At 42.0% G+C, this 18,992-nt stretch overlaps 1 protein-coding gene across 3 annotated transcripts in view; it reads right to left on the reverse strand.

The window, feature by feature from the left end:
* The window catches only part of EEA1 (early endosome antigen 1), a 125,285-nt gene extending 108,325 nt beyond the window's left edge, over nucleotides 1-16,960 (reverse strand). For 2 of the 3 annotated variants that reach the window (XM_070454319.1, XM_020868949.2), the window contains exon 1: nucleotides 16,686-16,959. In XM_070454319.1, the coding sequence (XP_070310420.1) occupies nucleotides 16,686-16,709 (24 nt within the window). In that variant the 5' untranslated portion in view covers nucleotides 16,710-16,959. Of the gene's footprint in view, nucleotides 1-16,685 lie in introns of all 3 variants that reach the window. The other variant, XM_020868948.2, reaches the window with a different exon arrangement.
* Between the last annotated feature and the right edge of the window lie 2,032 nt (nucleotides 16,961-18,992).

Consider the following 18,992-nt stretch of genomic DNA (forward strand, 5'->3'; position numbering starts at 1 on the left):
GACAAGAGGATGATTCTTTGCATCCCTACATCAACCAGGGATGAAATGTAGGCTGCTTCCAGGAAGGGGACAGAAACTTGGATGAGGAAGCCATGATTCCAAGCAATTAAAACAAGGTGCCTCTATCCTGAAGGGGGATCTATGTCCCACATCAAAGTGTCCACTGCAATAAATGTATCTTATTTGTATCTGAGATACACATAAAGGGCTACACACTGGGGGAAGGGAGTGGGGGGGGGAACTCAGTAGAAAGAAAACACCCTATTATCTGGCAGCTGTGGACAGGAGGCAAGAACACACAGAAGCAGGACCAGATTAGTCTGAGCTGTCCCCAGAGGAGGTCTAGGGACCAGCCCTGCCCTGGTAGTGGAAGGCCTGCTAGCTAGGTGGAGAGGTACGCTGTCTGGGGGCGGGGGGCAGTGGCGGGGAAGGACACTGACCACTGAGACCTGAAAAAACATTTACTATTATTCTTACATTTTAATTTGTTCTGTAGCTTTTTCTGGATTTGTTCCTCTTTGCTGCTCTGGTTGTTTTTATTATTATCTCTAGACATTTAAGAACTTTATTCTTAATCACAGTTTTATTTCCTTTATATACTTCTATGCTGGCTTTCTGCGGTTCTGTGGGGTTTTCCTTTTTTTTTTTCTTTCTTTCTTGTTCTTTAATTATACAAACCTTTTCTTATAGACTTCTATTTAACTTTTTGCTTTCTATTTTTCAATTTTTTTCACTATGTTTGCTAATTTGTTTTCTTTGCTTTATTCCACAGTTAGCACTCCGTTTGGATCTTGTTTTCTATTCTGTGTTTTAGTTGGCTTTGTTTTTAATTGGTCGATATTTCTGGTTTCATTTGCTCACCAGCTCACTCTTAAATTTTGTCTTCTTTGGATTGTTTTGGTTTTGTTGGTGTGCAGGTCTGTGGGGGGTGGGGGAGGTATGTTCCTTTGTTTTTGTTTCTATTTGTCTGATTTTGCATTTACCATTTGTCTGGGGTACATTTTTTATTTCTTGGTTTTTTGCTTGTTTTAATCCCTATTACTGCCATTCCAGTAAGGATGAAGAGGCTGTCACAGAGCTGGACACAACTGAGCAACTGCCATAACAAACAATCTGTGGGATCTTGGTTCCAAGGCCAGAGACCAAGCCTTTGCCTCTGGGGTTAAATTTAAAACCAAAAATTTAAGACATAAAAATAAGACCAGAAACTATAAAACTCTCAGAGGAAAATACAGGCAGAATACTCTTTGACATAAATCACAGCAAGATCCTCTATGACCAGCCTCCTACAGTAATGGAAATAAAAACAAAAATAAACAAATGGGACCTAATTAAACTTAAAGCTTTTGCACAGCAAGTGAAGTGAAGTCGCTCAGTCGCGTTTGATTCTTTGCGACCCGATGGACAGTAGCCTCCCAGGCTCCTTCATCCATGGGATTTTCCAAGTAAGAATACTGGAGTGGATTGCCATTTCCTTCTCCAGGAGATCTTCCTGACCCAGGGATTGAACCCAGGTCTCCCGCATTGTAGGCAGACACCTTACCATCTGAGCCACCAGGGAAGTCCTTTGCATAGCAAAGGAAACCATAAACAAGATGAAAAGACAACCCTCAGAATGGGAAAAAATAGTTGTAAATGAAGCAACTGACAAAGGATTAATCTCCAAAATGTATGAGCAATTCATGCCACTCAATATCAGAAAAACAAACAACCCAATCAAAAAATGGGCAGAAGACCTAAATAAACATTTCACCAAAGACATACAGATAAAGATACAGCTCATAAACAACACCTATTAAAAAAAAAACAGAAATGCAAATCAAAACTACAATGAGGTATCACCTCACACCAGTCGGAATGGCCATCATCAAAAAATCTACAAACAATAAACACTGAAGAGGATATGTAGAAAAGGGAACCCTCTTGCCCAGTTGGTGGGAATGTAAATTGATACAGTCACTATGGAGAAAAGAATGAAGATTTCTTAAACAACTCGGAATAAAACTACCATATGACTCAGCAATCTCATCCCTGGGCATATGCCCTGAGAAAACCACAATTCTACACACGTACCCCAATGTTCATTGCAACACTATTTACAATAGCCAGAACATGAAAGCAACCATGTCCATCAACATGACTGGATAAAGAAGTTGTGGTACATATATAAAATGGAATGACTCAGCCATGAAAAGAAACACTTCTGAGTCAGCTCTAGTAAGGTGGATGAAACTAGAGCCTGTTATACAGAGTGAAGTAAGTCAGAAAGAGAAAAACAAATATTGTATATTAACGCACATATACGAAATCTAGAAAAATGGTACTGATGAAACCCATTTGCAGGGCAGCAATAGAGACACAGATGTGGAGAACTAACTTGTAGACACAGCTGGGAAAGGACAGGGCGCAACAAACAGAGGGCAGCACTGAAACATATAATTACCATATGTAAAACAGATAGCCAGTGGGGATTTGCCATATGATGCAAGGAGCTCAACCTGGTGCTCTGTGACAATCTAGAGGGTGGGAAGAGGTGGGAGGAAGGTTCAAAAGGGAGGGGACATATGTATACCTATGACTGATTCATGTAGATACATAGCAGAAATCAATGCAACATTGTAAAGCAATTATCCTCCAATTAAAAATACATGTTTTTTTTTTTAAATTACAAATGTAATAATGCACAGAGAGGGGATTTCACCAGACTTCAAAATGCTGTTAAACAGTCCACTATGCTACAAGCCCTAGGCTTCTTCTCAATTTTCCTTTTCTGAACTCAGATTTCCATGATGGACATGATTTATATTTGTAACCAGAAAATATGTTCTTTTATTATTTCTAAATATTTTAAAACTAAATCATTGCTTTAAATATTTAGAAGTTGAAAACAGATATAATAAGATTATATCAGAAAAATTAATGCCTTACAGAACAAAATAAATACATACTTCCTTACCAGAGATCTCACTAAATATGATTTACCTCTTAACTGACTCCCACAAGAGTGCATTTTGGCATAGCACTACACAAAGACAGAACTTCTTAAAACATTATCCAAATATTATTCAGCTAATGAAGTCCAAATAAAGTATCACTGAGAGTCTAGAGAAAATTTTATATTAGCATACGTATGTAAAACTTAACCACAGTCTAATATTAAAAATTAAAATGAGGGGGGAAATGTGTTTTTAAATTCCATCTACTGGTATGAGCCATGCAATACTTAAACAGATGTCTATGCAACTAGGTTATTCATGTTATTGTATTAAATATATCAATCATAGTGCATGCAATGGCCAGGGATCTATCCTAATGTAAAATACCCTATCCTCAATACCATAGCTCACATTGAGAACATAGTCCTAGACAATCAGGTTATATGACCCCATGTCTATTGTCAAGGGACCAAATGTGATCACCTGGACCCAACAGCAGTCATCCAGAAGCTAGCTAGCAACCAATAAAAATGGCTCAGTGGCAAAGCAAACAAACCAACTCCACTGTGAAGAATGAACTACTGCTGGACTTCAAGCTTAGGCCTTTAAATTGCAGACTATGAAGAAAAATGACTAACTAGCCACACTCACTGGCACTAGACAGATATATAGTACAGCCATGAGGTAAATATGAGTATAATCCAGCCAAAACACCACTGCTTCTTGAGAGTGCAGAAGCTCGTAAAGAAAAAACTAGAGAGTCAAGAAAATCAGCTAGCACCAAATGAACCTAACCAGGACTATAAATCACTGTTTCCGAGCCAGAGTAAAGCTTATGTCTAGAATGATCCGTAGAAGATGTGTTTCATGGTATCACAATTCCTACAAAGAAGAATCTTAAGAATCAAATGACCTCACTTCACTCCCAACCTCAGTTGACTAAACCAGCAGTGAACATCTGACCCAGAGGAAACAACTCTATTATTGGCCAACCAGAGACTCTTAGACAGGATCCAATAAGAAAAGATAAAGAGGACATTTTAGATTCTTCTCTTGAGGTATGGAAGTTGAGACATCTGGCCAGTTGGCCATGCAAAGGTGAAAAGCAAGTAGAATCATGTGGCCAAATGGCCTTTGAGGTCTTGAGCATATTAAGCAAGCAACAGCAAGGAAGATGGACACAGAGATGCAGAGACCAAATGCCACTGGTCCATGAGATTGTGTGAGATAGAGAAGCCTCTCCTCCTGACACCATTCTAGGTCCCACTGTCTAGAGACCCAACTGTACAGCAATTCTTGTTCTTAGATCACTTTGAAAGCTTACAATAAATCCTTTCAATTGAGACTGATGCGAGGAAGTTTATAAACTTGAAAATAAAAAGCACTTATTAGAATATTGTCCAAGGATGACAGATTACATTCATGAATTTAAAATTTTATTGGCTACTGTTTCCTCTCCTCCATACAACATGGAAAAGTAAGTCTGGGCTCCTGTTCCTGTGCCTTTACTTCCCAGCCAGTCATTTCTCCCTATGACCCTCCTGAAACTGGACTAGGTATGACCTAACTGTTCAGGTTGAGTCTGGCTCCAGAGTTCTTCACCATTCCAATCAGTGGACACTCTTCAATCCTTATCTGACTTCACGTCTCTTCAATATGCACACATATCTAATACTTGCCTCCACTTGTCTCCTGAGTGCTGGACCTAGTAAATATCTATTGGGATGTCCAAACCTCTAATTCACACTCATCTTCTCCCCAAAGCTGTTCTTCCTCCTCCTCTCTTCTTCATCTTAGTCCATTCCACCCAGACTACTCACAAGTCAGTGAAAGTGAAGTCGCTCAGTCGTATCCGACTCTTTGCGACCCCGTGGACTGTAGCCCACCAGGCTCCACCATCCATGGGATTCTCCAGGCAAAAATACTGGAGTGAGTTGCCATTTCCTTCTCCAAGTCAGTAAGCCCTATTAATTCTCTTAACTTTCCTGAAAATCTATCCTTTCTCTATTCCCAAAGCCATCGTCTGATTCAAGCTTTTGACAACCCCTGGGATGTAGAAATTCTGATTCAATGGAGGGACATGGCTATCTTTCTTTCTTCTTTTTTTTTTTTTAAAGGATGCCAAATGATTCCAATGTGCAACAATTTTAGGAAGTAAAAAGTTACTACCTTCTAGCCAGCCTCTCCCTTTATGGCGACATCCTCTCTACACAGCTACCAAGTCAACACACATCATTTAAAAATATTGGGTTGGCCAAAAGGTTTGTTGAGGTTTCAACGTAAGATGCTACAGGAAAAAACCAAACAATGTTTTGTTCAACTCAATACACCAAGTATCAAATATTAACAGAGGTTTTCAGTTCAGTTCAGTTGCTCAATTGTGTCCAACTCTTTGCAACCCCATGGACTGCAGCATGCCAGGTTTCCCTGTCCATCACCAACTTCCGGAGCTTGTTCAAACTCATGTCCATCAAGTCAAAGATGCCATTCAACCAACTCATCCTCTATCATCCCCTTCTCCTCCTGCCTTCAATCTTTCCCAACATCAGAGTCTTACACAAAAAAAAAAAAAAAAAAATCCCCACCCTAAGGGAACTCAGTCTAGCAGTGAAGTCCAGTACCAAAAAAACAATGTAGTAGGTTTTGCAGAGATCTATATACTAAGTGTTTTAGTATTCTAAGCTACTGTATGGATTGTTGGTTGGCTTAGTTGCTAAGTCACGTCCAACTCTTTTTGACCCCATAGACTGTAGCCCACCAGGCTCCTCTGTCCATGGGCTTTCCCAGGCAAGAATACTGGAGTGGGTTGCCATTTCCCTCTCCAGGGATCTTCCCAACCCAGGGATAGAATCCATGTCTCCTGCTTGGCAGGTAGATTCTTCATCACTGAGCCACCTGGGAAGCCCCAACTACTATATATTATACTAAGTGTTTACTGAATGCTGGTTCTGTGGTGAGTGCTTCATGAACATAATTTCATTTAATCCTTCTACAATACGGTAAAGTACATATTTGGCTCAATTTACAGATAAAGCAGTGGGTACCAGGGAGCTTGAAATCTTGGTCTAATTCCAAAAACCCATTCTCTTAGTTAGTATGGGGTGCTTTGGGAGAAGAAAAAAAAAGCAAGCAACTTTTTTTCTTAGGTGATACTAACTCTAAATATCATCTAAACTGAGCAATATGGACAAGCAACGGTGGGAAAATTGGAGCAGAATAAAGAGCTTATAGAGAGATGTGAAGGGATGGGAGAAGAGAGAAAGCTGTGGGAAACCCACCAAATAGAGGCCGTGGTCAATGAATATACAGAGAGGTAGATGGAGATGAGTGTGAAATGGAATCTGTTCCCCAAGGAACCTGAGCAACATGGGCCTTGCATGCCAACACAAAAAGTCTAGACATCTCCTATGGGCACTGAGTAGTCACCAACAAATTTTAGAAGACTGATTCATTCACCTGATTTACTTTTTATAAAGACTACCTGGGAAAAATATTTTTGAAGAGTCTTCCTTGTTACAAATTTGATTAAGAACTTTCTGTGGCTCTATATTGTCTATTAAATATTGTCTATAAAATCCAAAATCTTCTGTCTCATTTCTTATAACTATCTCCACTGACATGTAAAATTGTTCATAATTTCCCTAAGCTGTCCTAGGCTGCTTCAGGTTTTTGCATCTGCCTGGTCCCAGACTCTAAAAATGCCTTCTGTCCCTTGCTCATCCTTGCCTGAGGCACTCAGGCTTCTGCAAGGCCTTCAACATCTCCACTCCTTATTTCCTTCCCTCCCGCTTCAGTACACTTCAGTTCACTCCGGTGATGTCATCTGCATAACTGAGGTTATTGATGTTTCGCCCAGCAACCTTGATTCCAGCTTGTGCTTCATCCAGCCCAGCGTTTCTCATGATGAACTCGGCATATAAATTAAATAAGCAGGGTGACAATATACAGCCTTGATGTACTCCTTTACTGATTTGGAACCAGTCTGTTGTTCCATGTCCAGTTCTAACTGTTGCTTCCTGACCTGCATACAGATTTCTCAAGAGGCAGGTCAGGTGGTCTGGTATTCCCATCTCTTTCAGAATTTGTTGACAAAGGCTTTGGCATAGCCAATAAAGCAGAAGTAGATGTTTTTCTGGAACTCTTGCTTTTTCTATGATCTGACGGATGTTGGCAATTTGATCACTGGTTCCTCTGCCTTTCTAAATCCAGCTTGAACATCTGGAAGTTCACGCTTCACATACTGTTGAAGCCTGGCTTGGAGAATTCCGAGCATTACTTTACTAGTGTGTGAGATGAGTGCAATTGTGCAGTAGTTTGAGCATTCTTTGGCATTGCCTTTCTTTGGGATTGGAATGAAAACTGACCTTTTCCAGTCCTGTGGCCACTCCTGAGTTTTCCACATTTGCTGGCATATTGAGTGCAGCACTTTCACAGCATCATCTTTTAGGATTTGAATTAGCTCAACTAGAAGTCCATCACCTCCTCTAGCTTTGTTCATAGTGATGCTTCCTAAAGCCCACTTGACTTCGCATTCCAGGATGTCTGGCTCTAGGTGAGTGATCACACCATCATGGTTGTCTGGGTCATGAAGATCTTTCTTGTATAGTTTTTCTGTGTATTCTTGCCCTCCCCGTTACACCACAGAATTACTTTTTCTTTTGTGATCACATTCTTCCTCTGGATATCTATTGACACATCACATTGCTTTGTAATTATTTAAATTTAAGTATCTGTCTCACTCCATTAAAACTCTGCAAGAATTTTAATATCCTAAGCCCATCCAGTAATTAGTACAGAATACATGTTCAACACTGTGACAAATGACTACACACACACACACAAAGTATAAAAAACAAATAAATAACAAGGGAGTGATAAGAAAAGCATTCCTTGAATAAACCTGGAGTGAAGTGAAGTGAAGTCGCTCAGTCGTGTCCGACTCTTTGCGACCCCATGTACTGTAGCCTGCCAGGTTCCTCTGTCCCTGGGATTTTTCAGGCAAGAATACTGGAGTGGGTTGCCATTTCCTTCTCCAATAAATCTGGAGTAGGTAATAATAAAAAAAAAAACATTAATAGCAGCTAACATTTATAGAGAACTTACTCTGAGCCAGATACTGTAGTAAGAGTGTCACATGTATTAATTCACTTAATCCTCACAGCTCTATTAGAAGGGTACTATTATCATAACCATTTTAATGAGACACAGAGAACTCAAGAAACTTGCCCAAAGCTACCCAGCTAGTAAATGGGGTGCAGATGCCACTCCAGGCAGTTTGGCTACAGAGTTCAGATTCTTAACCAATTATACTATCTCTTCAGCTCCAGCAAAGACCACCCGTGTAAGAAAACAGTTCTAGCCCTGGTTCTTTCATATCTTAATCTCTTTTTTATTCTTAACACACTAAAAATAAATCTACACAGTGACAGAAAATTCCACTTCTCAAAATTCGCTGCATTAAATGGGTAATAACTTGATCAAACTTAAATGTGTAACTAATCTGGGAGGACTTCCGAACACCTTAGTTAGATCAGAGCCCTCCTGGTGTTTGCTTCTGGGGCTCTCTGCTTTTCCTTCCGATCACTCATCCAAGGATGTGACCACATAACTAGGACTGTTTGAACAGTTCCACAGTTCGCCCTGGTTACTCAGCTCCACAGGGGTTCACGTCTATTTTACTCATAAGTGCATCCACATCACGTAGTAGACACAAAGATGTATGAAGAGGAGATATGTTCAGATCTTTCCTATTCATCTCTTTGTTCTGCTCACATTGCCATCATCATAAGGCAAATCATAATTGCTTTGACTTTAAAACCAATCTCCTCTGATCTCTGTCTATACTCTCCTACGGTTCTATAATATGCATCACATGCAACACTGACAAATTAATTTCTTCTTAAAACATTCTTTTAGATAACTCATTCAGCAAACATTAACTCCTACTATGTGCCTGAAGGAAACCAAAATATGTAACTCTAAAATATGTCACTTTGATATATTATTTTTTATTAAAAGCGCTTAAACAGCAAGTCCAAGAAGAACACTCTGACCCTCCTTTTAAGTAGAAATTAATAGACAGTAGTGTACAGCTGAGACCTTGGTGTTGTTTTCAGTAAGCAACCCACTCCAGTGTCCTGAATTCCTGGAATGTGTCTTAGGCTGATAAATTATCAGCACTCAGATCCAGGGAAGGGCAGTAACTAAATTCTGTTCCACATGCTAAATACCTACTGATCACCTGGTGATCATCACCTTATAGCCAAATTCAGACTTAAACTGAAGAAAAGCAGGGAAAACCACTAGACTATTCAGGTATGACCTAAATCAAATCGCTTATGATTATACAGTAGAAGTAAGAAATAGATTTAAGGGACTACATCTGATAGAGTGCCTGAAGAACTATGGATGGAAATTCATAACACCATAAAAAAGACAGAGATCAAGACCATCCCCAAGAAAAAGAAATGGAAAAAAGCAAAATGGCTGTCTGAGGAGGCCTTACAAATAGCTGTGAAAAGAAGAGAAGAGAAAAGCAAAGGAGGAAAGGAAAGAAATACCCATTTGAATGCGGAGTTCCAAAAATAGCAAGGAGACACAAGAAAGCCTTCCTCAGTGATCAGGGCAAAGAAATAGAAGAAAACAATAGAATGGGAAAGACTAGAGATCTCTTCAAGAAAATTAGAAATACCAAGGGAACATTTCATGCAAAGATGGGCTCAATAAAGGACAGAAATGGTATGGACCTAACAGAAGCAGAAGACATTAAGAAGAGGTGGCAAGAATAACACACAGGAGAACTGTACAAAAAAGATCATGACCTAGACAACCACGATGGTATGATCACTCACCTAGAGCCAGACATCCTGGAATGTGAAGTCAAGTGGGCTTTAGGAAGCATCACTATGAACAAAGCTAGTGGAGGTGATGGAATTCCAGTTGAGCTATTTCAAATCCTAAAAGATGATGCTGTGAAAGTGCTGCACTCAATATGCCAGCAAATGTGGAAAACTCAGCAATGGCCACAGGACTGGAAAAGGTCAGTTTTCATTCCAATCTCAAAGAAAGGAAATGCCAAGGAATGCTCAAGCTACCACACAATTGCACTCATCTCACACGCTAGCAAAGTAATGCTCAAAATTTTCCAAGTCAGATTTCAACAGTACATGAACTGTGAACTTCCAGATGTTCAAGCTGGATTTAGAAAGGCACAGGAACCAGAGATCAAATTGCCAACATCCATCATATCATAGAAAAAGCAAGAGTTCCAGAAAAACATCTACTTCTGCTTTATTGACCATGCCAAAGCCTTTGACTGTGTGGATCACAGCAAACTGGAAAATACTGAAAGAGATGGGAATACCAGACCACCTGCCTGTATGCAGGTCAGGAAGCAACAGTTAGAACTGGACATGGAACAACAGACTGGTTCCAAATCAGTAAAGGAGTACATCAAGGCTGTATATTGTCACCCTGCTTATTTAATTTATATGCCGAGTACATCATGAGAAACGCTGGGCTGGATGAAGCACAAGCTGGAATCAAGATTGCAGGGAGAAATATCAAGAACCTCAGATATGCAGATGACACCACCCTCATGACAGAAAGCAAAGAACTAAAGAGCCTGTTGATGAAAGTAAAGGAGGTGAGTGAAAAAGTTGGCTTAAAACTCAACATTCAGAAATTAAAGATTGTGGCATCTGGCCCCATCACTTTACGGCAAATAGATGGGAAAACAGTGGAAACAGTGTCAGATGCTTTATTTTTCTGGGCTCCAAAATCACTGCAGATGGTGACTGCAGCCTTGAAATTAAAAGACTCTTGCTGCCTGGAAGAAAAGTTATGACCAATCTAGACAGCATATTAAAAAGCAGAGAATTTACTTTGCCAACAAAGGTCCATCTAGTCAAAGCTATGGTTTTTCCAGTAGTTACATATGGATGTGAGAGTTGGGCTATAAAGAGAGCTGAGCACCAAAGAATTGATGCTTTTGAACAGTGATGTTGGAGAAGATCTCCTTGGACTTTAAGGAGATCCACCCAGTCCATCCTAAAGCAAATCAGTCCTGAATATTCTCTGGAAGGAGTGATGCTGAAACTGAAGCTCCAATACTTTGGCCACCTGATGCTATTCACAATGGCAACACAACATAAGGTACACTCTAGTGGGGGTGACGGGGGGGAAGCAAGAGGGGATCTGTATTCTTCAAAAATGTCATAAATTACAAAGAAATACTATGGTAATGTTTCAGATTAATAGAAGCTAACAACTACATATAATATCTAAACCTAACTGTGACTTCCCTGGTAGTACAGTGGACAGGAATCTGACTGCCAATGCAGGGGACAAGGGTTCAATCTCTGGTCCAAGAAGACACCACATGTTTTGTCTCACAACTACTCAGCCCACTGGCCTAGGGCCCATGTTCTACAATAAGAGAAGCCACTCCACCCACAACTAGAGAAAGCCCTTGTACAGCAAAAAAGACCTTGCACTACCAAAAATAAACAAATTATTTTTTAAAAAATAAATAAATTTAACTGGACCCTACACTAGTAAGGGGGAAATACTACAAAGGACATTATCAGGTCAATTGAAAAAAATGGAATTATGCATAGGAAATAAAATCAATGTAAATTTATGAAGTTGGCAACTATACTATAGTGATGTTAAAGAACATCCCTGTTCCTCATTGAAGCTTTCAGAGGTGAAAAGCCATAACTGGTCCTCAAGTGATTCAAGAAAAAAAAAAAAAAAAATTACACATATACAGAGAGAGAAGCATGCAAATAGTAAGGCAAACAGGATAAAATGTGAACAATAAGCAAATTTAGATAAAGAGCATACAGCTGTTTCTTGTATTATTTTATTCTTATAACTTTTTGTGAGCTTAAAATTAGTTCCAAGTAAAAGTTTAAAAGTATGTATGTATTCAACTAGAATTGCACTGTCCAATACAGTAGCCACCAACAATATAAGGCTGCTGAACGGTTAAAATAAGGCCTGTCCAAAGCTAGATGTGCTGTTAGTGCAAAATACAAACCAGATTTCAAAAACTTAGTATAAAAAAATCTCATCAGTTATTTTTAAAGTATCTCAGTAATTTTTAGGTTGACTATATGTTGAAATATTTTAGATATATTGGGTCGTTATACCGACTATATATTGGGTCAGAAGAAATCTATTTTAAAAATCAATTTCACCTCTTCACTTTAAAAAATCTCTCCTTGACAATGATTATCTTTATTTACTTGGCTGCGTTGAGTCTTAGTGGTGGCTCTCTGGCTCAGCAGTTATAGCACACAGGCTTAGTTACTACTCGGCCTGTGGGATCTTAGTTCCCCGAACAGGGTTCAAACCTACGTACCCTGCACTGTAAGGCCGATTCTTAACCACTGGATCACCAGGGAAGTCCCTCTTCACTTTTTTTTAAATGTGGCTACTAGAAGCTTTAAATCACATATGTGATTCATATTTGCATTGGACAGGGCTGAGCTAGATGGTCAAGAATCTTCATAATGAGGTATCACACAATCTTTCTAAGTTTCTCTCTCAATTTCTTTCTGCTGTAAGCAGACCTCTATCTCTAAGTCTCTTGGCTTTAAGCTACTTAAGGGTAAGGTTCAGTTTTATTCACGGCTGTACCTCCAGTATCTAGCACATATCCAGTGTTATTTACTATTAAACATTTGTTTATTGAAAGGCAATATGCAAAGAATGGAGGGCTAGCAGAATGAAATCAGTCTCTTAGTTTGTTTATGCTGTAAACTCCTTCCTAGAATGAAAGGAACTCTCTTCCTCTGCTAAGCATCTTCTTCAAAACCGCACCCCTCCAAGGAGACTCTCCACTCACACAGGTTCATTCTGATCAGTTCTCCTCTGTAGTGCTACAGCCTTCATTTTCTGTATAGTTCATTTTGGCACTTAATCATGTAAGTTCCCCGAGAGAGAATTTAGATCTCATATTTTCCATATTTTCCATAATGACTGGCCCAGTGCTAACCATATCAGTTGAGGAGCAGATGAAAGGGGGGGGGGGGGGGGGGATTGAGACAATTTGGCTTTAGTCTCAGTTCTGACACCTACTGTGTTGCTTTAGATAAAACACTTAATCTCTCCCTTTCTACTTCATTTTTAAAATCAGAGAGACTCATTAACCATGAAAGCAGCCTTCTGTTTCCACAATTCTAGAATTAAATCCATTTTTTCTTTAGCAGTATTAGCAATAAAAGCAAATCTAATACACTTAAAGATCTCAGTTAAATCAGAGTAAAACCCCTAAGAAAGAAATGGCAACAAAGTTTATAAACTGCATGAAGTACTAAATGCTGGTGTCTTTCCAGCCATGAAGCTCTTTAAATCCACATTTCTCTTCAAAGCCTATTAAGCAAAACAATCAATACAAACATATTAGAGCTACCTCAATGTTTTTTTTTTTTTCCCCAGACTTTTACAAGCCTCAAAGAAACACCTTTTAGTAGCTAGTGGAAGCAAAAAAAAAAAAAAAAAAAAAATAGAAATTAAATTTTCTATAAAGTACCCTGGTACCTTATTGGTGATGTTCAAAGATTCTGAGTTACAATTGACTATATGTACACTGTTTCTTTTTTCAAAAATGCTACTTAAAGCATTTTTTATAGCATATTTCCTATTCAGAGGAAAATTACAAGAGTTAAAATGAAAAGATCATGTAAAAAACAGAATGTTAAAAAAATATGCAATTTAATGTCAAAGCATGAACACTATTTCAAACAAATTAAATAAGCCACCTTCAGTCAGTTTAGTTGCTCAGTCATGTCCAACACTTTTCAACCCCATGGACTACAGCAGGCCAGGCTTCCCTGTCTATCACTAACTCCCGGAACTTATTCAAACTCATGTCCATTCAATCAGTGATGCCATCCAACCATCTCATCCTCTGTCGTCCCTTTCTCCTCTGGGTCACCTTAGTTTTAATTTTATATCTCAAGATCTCTTCTGAGAAATAAGATTATCAAGGTGGGAGAAAATAAAATGGTTGCCATGGTACATAAAGATTCAAGTTATACTTGTCCGCAAATACCACCTGTGGAGTTTAGGGGGACTTCCCTGGTGGTCCAGTGGCTAAGACTCCAGGCTCCCAATTCAGGGGCCCCAAGTTCAATCCCTGGTCAGGGAACTAAATCCCACATGCTGCAACTAAGACCTGGTGCAGCCAAATAAGTAAATAAATAAATATTTTTTTAAAAATACCACCTGTGGAGCTTAAACTAGTAATACAAATTACAAGGTTTCTTTAAGGATTTATCCAAATGCTCCTACCAACTGCTGAGCATTAACACTGACCCATCTATAAGATTAGGGCCAAATTCCACCCACGGGACTTTAGGTCTGCCTGCTACAGCCTGAGCTACCCCTGCAGCCTCACCTCCTACCAATCCCTGCACATCATTTGCCCACCTAAATTTAATTGTTCACGCTCCCCTCAATATTACATGCCCATTTTATGACTTCTGGTCTAGGCAGCCACAGTTCCCTGAGCCCAAGCTGCCCTCCCATCTTTTGAGTTGCAAATATACCCTCCTCCCAGAAGCTTTTCCTGATCACCCCAATACCCTCCAAGGAAGTGGCCCCCAGGCACTATTCATTCTTCCATTATAAAACATTTCCATTACTTTTAAATGGCCATTCCCCCAACCAGCCGTGAATGCTAAAAGGAGGACCCAGATCTTACTTAACAGGTTCCTAGGCCCCTAGCAGATACTTTGCATCTATTGCCACTCAAGGATACTGAAGGGAAAAAAAGTAGTAAGCTATGAGATACAATTCAAACCTTCCTATGAAAGAATATATAAATTTAAGACAGTGATTTTCAGCCAGGGCAATTTTGCTCCTAGGTGACAGTTGGTAAAGTCTTCAGATATTTCTGGTTGTCACAAGAGTGGGCAGGGGATTGGGGGGCATGGGGGTGCTATGGCATCTAGTGGATAGAAGCCAGGGATGCTGCTAAACATCCAGTAATGCAAAGGACAACCCACTACAACAAAGAATTATCTGCTCACAAAGGTCAATAATGCCATGTTGCCAAATGACTTGTAACATCTCAGCAATAACCAGAGATAAATTCCAATCTTGTAGTTTCACCTGAAACTTCTGTAGCCACTGATGTGCATGCACCAACGCTCAAAATGACCTTTATACAACTGTAATGCTTAAGAACACGAAACCAAGAGTACCTGAAAGCTGCTGTATTTCTGAAGACTAACCTGTAACTACTAGACGCTATTCTTCAGTCAGTAAATACTTTGTTTCATTTATAAACTTCAAAGCAAACCACAAACTACTGATAATCTTCAGCTGTGGAATTACCTGACAAAAAAATCTGAGGCATGAGGGAACGAGTTCCTTCAGGTGTGAAAAAAGAAAACTCTAATCAGTGCGAGTAAATCATGCACAGATGTCTTTAATGCTGAACTGATGGCCAGAGTAAAGCGCATGCCCTTGCTACCGACAAAAACAGCACTTATCAAGGTTTCAAAAAACTGACAAAACATTGCAAAAAATTATCAAATGGCAATACAAGGTGACAGATACAGAAATTAACTATTTCTCCCCCTGATATATGGCCAAGTTTCACGAGACTTGAACGTTCCACAAAGCTCTGCAGGCGCAAGGACACTCCCTTTCTATACAGGGGATGACTCAACTCTCTTTAGCACCTTCCTGGACTGCATACCACAAGTTCAATAAAGTCCTTTTGTGCTTGAACTAGTTATCCTACTCCCTCAGGAACCAACTAATGGGTTCGGCACCAAATCTTCAACCATTTACCTTTCTGTTGCACCCCCATTAGTCTCAAAAAGAGTTTTTAAAAAAGCTAAACAAAACAAAAACTTGAGTTAACAGTAACTCTTATAGAAAACATTTTAATTCTTATTCTAGGAACTGATTCCTAAACAAAACACCTCCAGCTTTCCAATACTCAATCTTTATATCTTAAGGTTTTTCCAGATCTGAAATGGACATAGCACTGGCAGAAAATAAAGGGGCATTCCGTTAGGTAAAGCTTACAACTGATTTATTCTTGAATAACTCGAAAAAGGTACTAGGCTGGGAGAGGAAAACGCATTTTTAATTGGAGGAGAAAAAAAGTTGCCAACTGTGAGTAATATCTTCCTTCGCAGCTGACTTTGCCAGTTAGGTGTCGGTACCGCCACTGGGCCGATGCTAGGCCAGGCTTCACCACATCACCCTGCGGGGTCGCCCAGCTGAGATACCGAAGCCGCATGTGGCAGGTGCGCGTCGTGGAAAGTTGGGGGGCACGCTGGGCGGGGCGCTGGGGGAAGAGGCGAGCCCGCCTCCCCCGGGCTCCCACCGCGCGTTCTCCGGCCTGGCGCGCGGATGGCGGGCCGGACCCGCAGGCACTAACTCTCCATTTTCACAGCCACTCCAGGTTCTGGAAGGAACGTGCCGGCCTCACACCCTCCCGCGCGCACTGACAGCCCGCGCGAGAGCCGGGCCGGGGCCTGGACGTGCAGAGCCGCGGTGGACCAGACGCCCGGCCCCGGCCTGCTGCCCAGCGGCCGCCCCGCCCGCCCGCCCTCCCTGCCCCCGCGGCCCGCCCCCGGAGCAGACGACCGAGGCCTAATCGCCGCCCGGGCTGCGGGGCCTAAAGAAGGAAGGAGCCCGCGCTCAGGAGGGGGCGGCTTCCGCGTCCCCGGGCTCCGGCTCTCCGCTCACGTGCTCCTGGAAAGACGGTCTGTCTCTTACCCTCTGCAGAATCCTCCTTAACATGGTTTAAACACCACCGGCGCCGCCGCGGTGACTCTCCGAACCTTCCGCGGGGGCCACTCACTACTCGGGGGTGCGCGGGCGGGAGGCACTGAGCCGCGAGAGGGCTGCGAGGAGGTCGGGGCGAGGCGGTGGCGGCGGCCGCTCCGGCGGCCCCGACTTCCCCGCAAGCTGCGAGAGGGAGCGCGCACGACAGAGCGACGAGGTAGCCAGCCAGCGCCGCCCGCCTGCCGGGTCTTCCCCCGTAACTGACAGTGGGGCGGACCCGCCCGCCGCCGCGCCGCCCTCTCGGCCTGTCCATCCACGGGAGGCGGGGCTAGAAGGGGCCGGGCCCGCGTCTGCGACCAATCGAAAGCGGCGGCAGCGTGGGTAGTTGCGTGACGGACAGGCGGCAGGACGTGGGTGCCGCCGCCGCTCCTTCCGGCTGGTTGGGGGACGCCACGGCCGCCGAGCGCACGCCGCGCTCCGCCGGGGGACGCTGCCGCGCTCAGACCGCGTACCCGCTGGGGGAACCGGTGGGGGTCAGTGACCGCGACACCAAGAGGGATCTCGGGGCAGGTACCCAGACTGCACCTCAGTCGACTCTGTAAAATTTGTCAGTGTGACCCTGGCCTTGACCGTTCCAGAACGGGACCGTCATTTCTGCTGGAAGCGCTTAGTCCCTGGGTGGAAGCAAAGGAGAGAATCACAGACGCGATTAACCGGTCTGATGGGCTTCTCTCCCTGGTCCAATCCCTGGTTCCTTTCTCTTCTCCCTTCCTGTTCCTAATTTCAGCCGAAGGGAAAGTAAGGAGCCGGAAGAAAGGGTGGGAAGAAACTGGAATTTTATTTAGCAAGAGAAGTTTGGGGTTGTCTGTTTTGGACTATAACAACAACATTTAATGGGGTGATGTTAACATGTTTCACTATCTAAAGCCCATGCTTGGTCCATTCTAAGGAATTTTAAATCCTCTTCTGATAACAGATGTATATGAAGTGAATCGACCTTAATGCGTCTGTTTCATAGATTAAGGAAAAATAATGAGGTCACAGATAAACAGTTTGCCAAAACAAGGACGTGGACTTGGAAGTGGGCCTGGAACTGACTTCCAGGCACGACATCATTATTTACACTCAAAAATCACAGCTGCGAAATCCTACCATTCTGCCAGTATTCACAGACTAAGAGGTTCGACTTGATGGTGGGTGGGGGTGGGGACGTTCAGTTCAGTCGCTCAGTCGTGTCCGACTCTTTGCGACCCCATGAATTGCAGCACGCCAGGCCTCCCTGTCCGTCACCAACTCCCGGAGTTTAATCAAATTCATGCCCATCGAGTCGGTGATGCCATCCAGCCATCTCCTCCTCTGTCGTCCCCTTCTCCTCCTGCCCCCAATCCCTCCCAGCATCAGGGTCTTTTCCAATGAGTCAACTCTTCGCATCATGTGGCCAAAGTACTGGAGTTTCAACTTTAGCATCAGTCCTTCCAATGAACACCCAGGACTGATCTCCTTTAGGATGGACTGGTTGGATCTCCTTGCAGTCCAAGGGACTCTCAGGTGTTTAAATAAGGAAAGTGAAAAAAAGGGAAAGTGTAGTCCTGTCCAGGGAAGTGTAATCGCTCAGTCCTGTCAGACTCTTTGCAACCCCATGGACTGTAGCCCTCCAGGCTCCTCTGTCCATGGGGATTTCCTAGGCAAGAATACTGGAGTGGGTTGTCATTCCCTCCTCCAGAGAATCTTCCTGACCCAGAGATTGAGCCCAGGTCTCCAGCATTCCAGGCAGATTCTTTACCATCTGAGGCACCAGGGAAGCCCTTAAATAGGGAAGGGGCTGGGGGGGGGGGGGGGGGGCCGAGAATGCAATTAACTTGCTGGGGGTGCCAATCTGAAGTCTACCAAGCAGTGAATGGAGTGCTTATTAGAAAATACAGATCTTTGAAAAAATGCAGCAAATATTATTTTCCAATTAAGGTTAAAAATGTTTTGTAAAAATGTAAATAAAGCATTATATGATGTAATATGTTGTTTCTGTCCAAACATGCCTGCTTTTTAGTGTATGTGTATAGTGCAGAAAACAGTCGTGCCTACAATTAATATATTATTGATCACTATTGATGACAGTGCCCTTAAATACTTCCAGGCAAACAGAGCAAAGCAATGGTACTTTATGGTCAGACAATATGGGAAATATTTTCACCAACATTAAAGTGATAAAACTGTGATATAATAAGTATATATTTGGTCCCCACCCCTGAGTAATATGCTGAGTGATAGGGTAATAAGAGCATCTTTTGTTGTAATGTTTGA

The sequence above is a fragment of the Odocoileus virginianus genome, chromosome 24 (genome assembly GCF_023699985.2).
Source record: "Odocoileus virginianus isolate 20LAN1187 ecotype Illinois chromosome 24, Ovbor_1.2, whole genome shotgun sequence".
In the NCBI taxonomy this organism is placed as follows: Eukaryota; Metazoa; Chordata; class Mammalia; order Artiodactyla; family Cervidae; genus Odocoileus; species Odocoileus virginianus.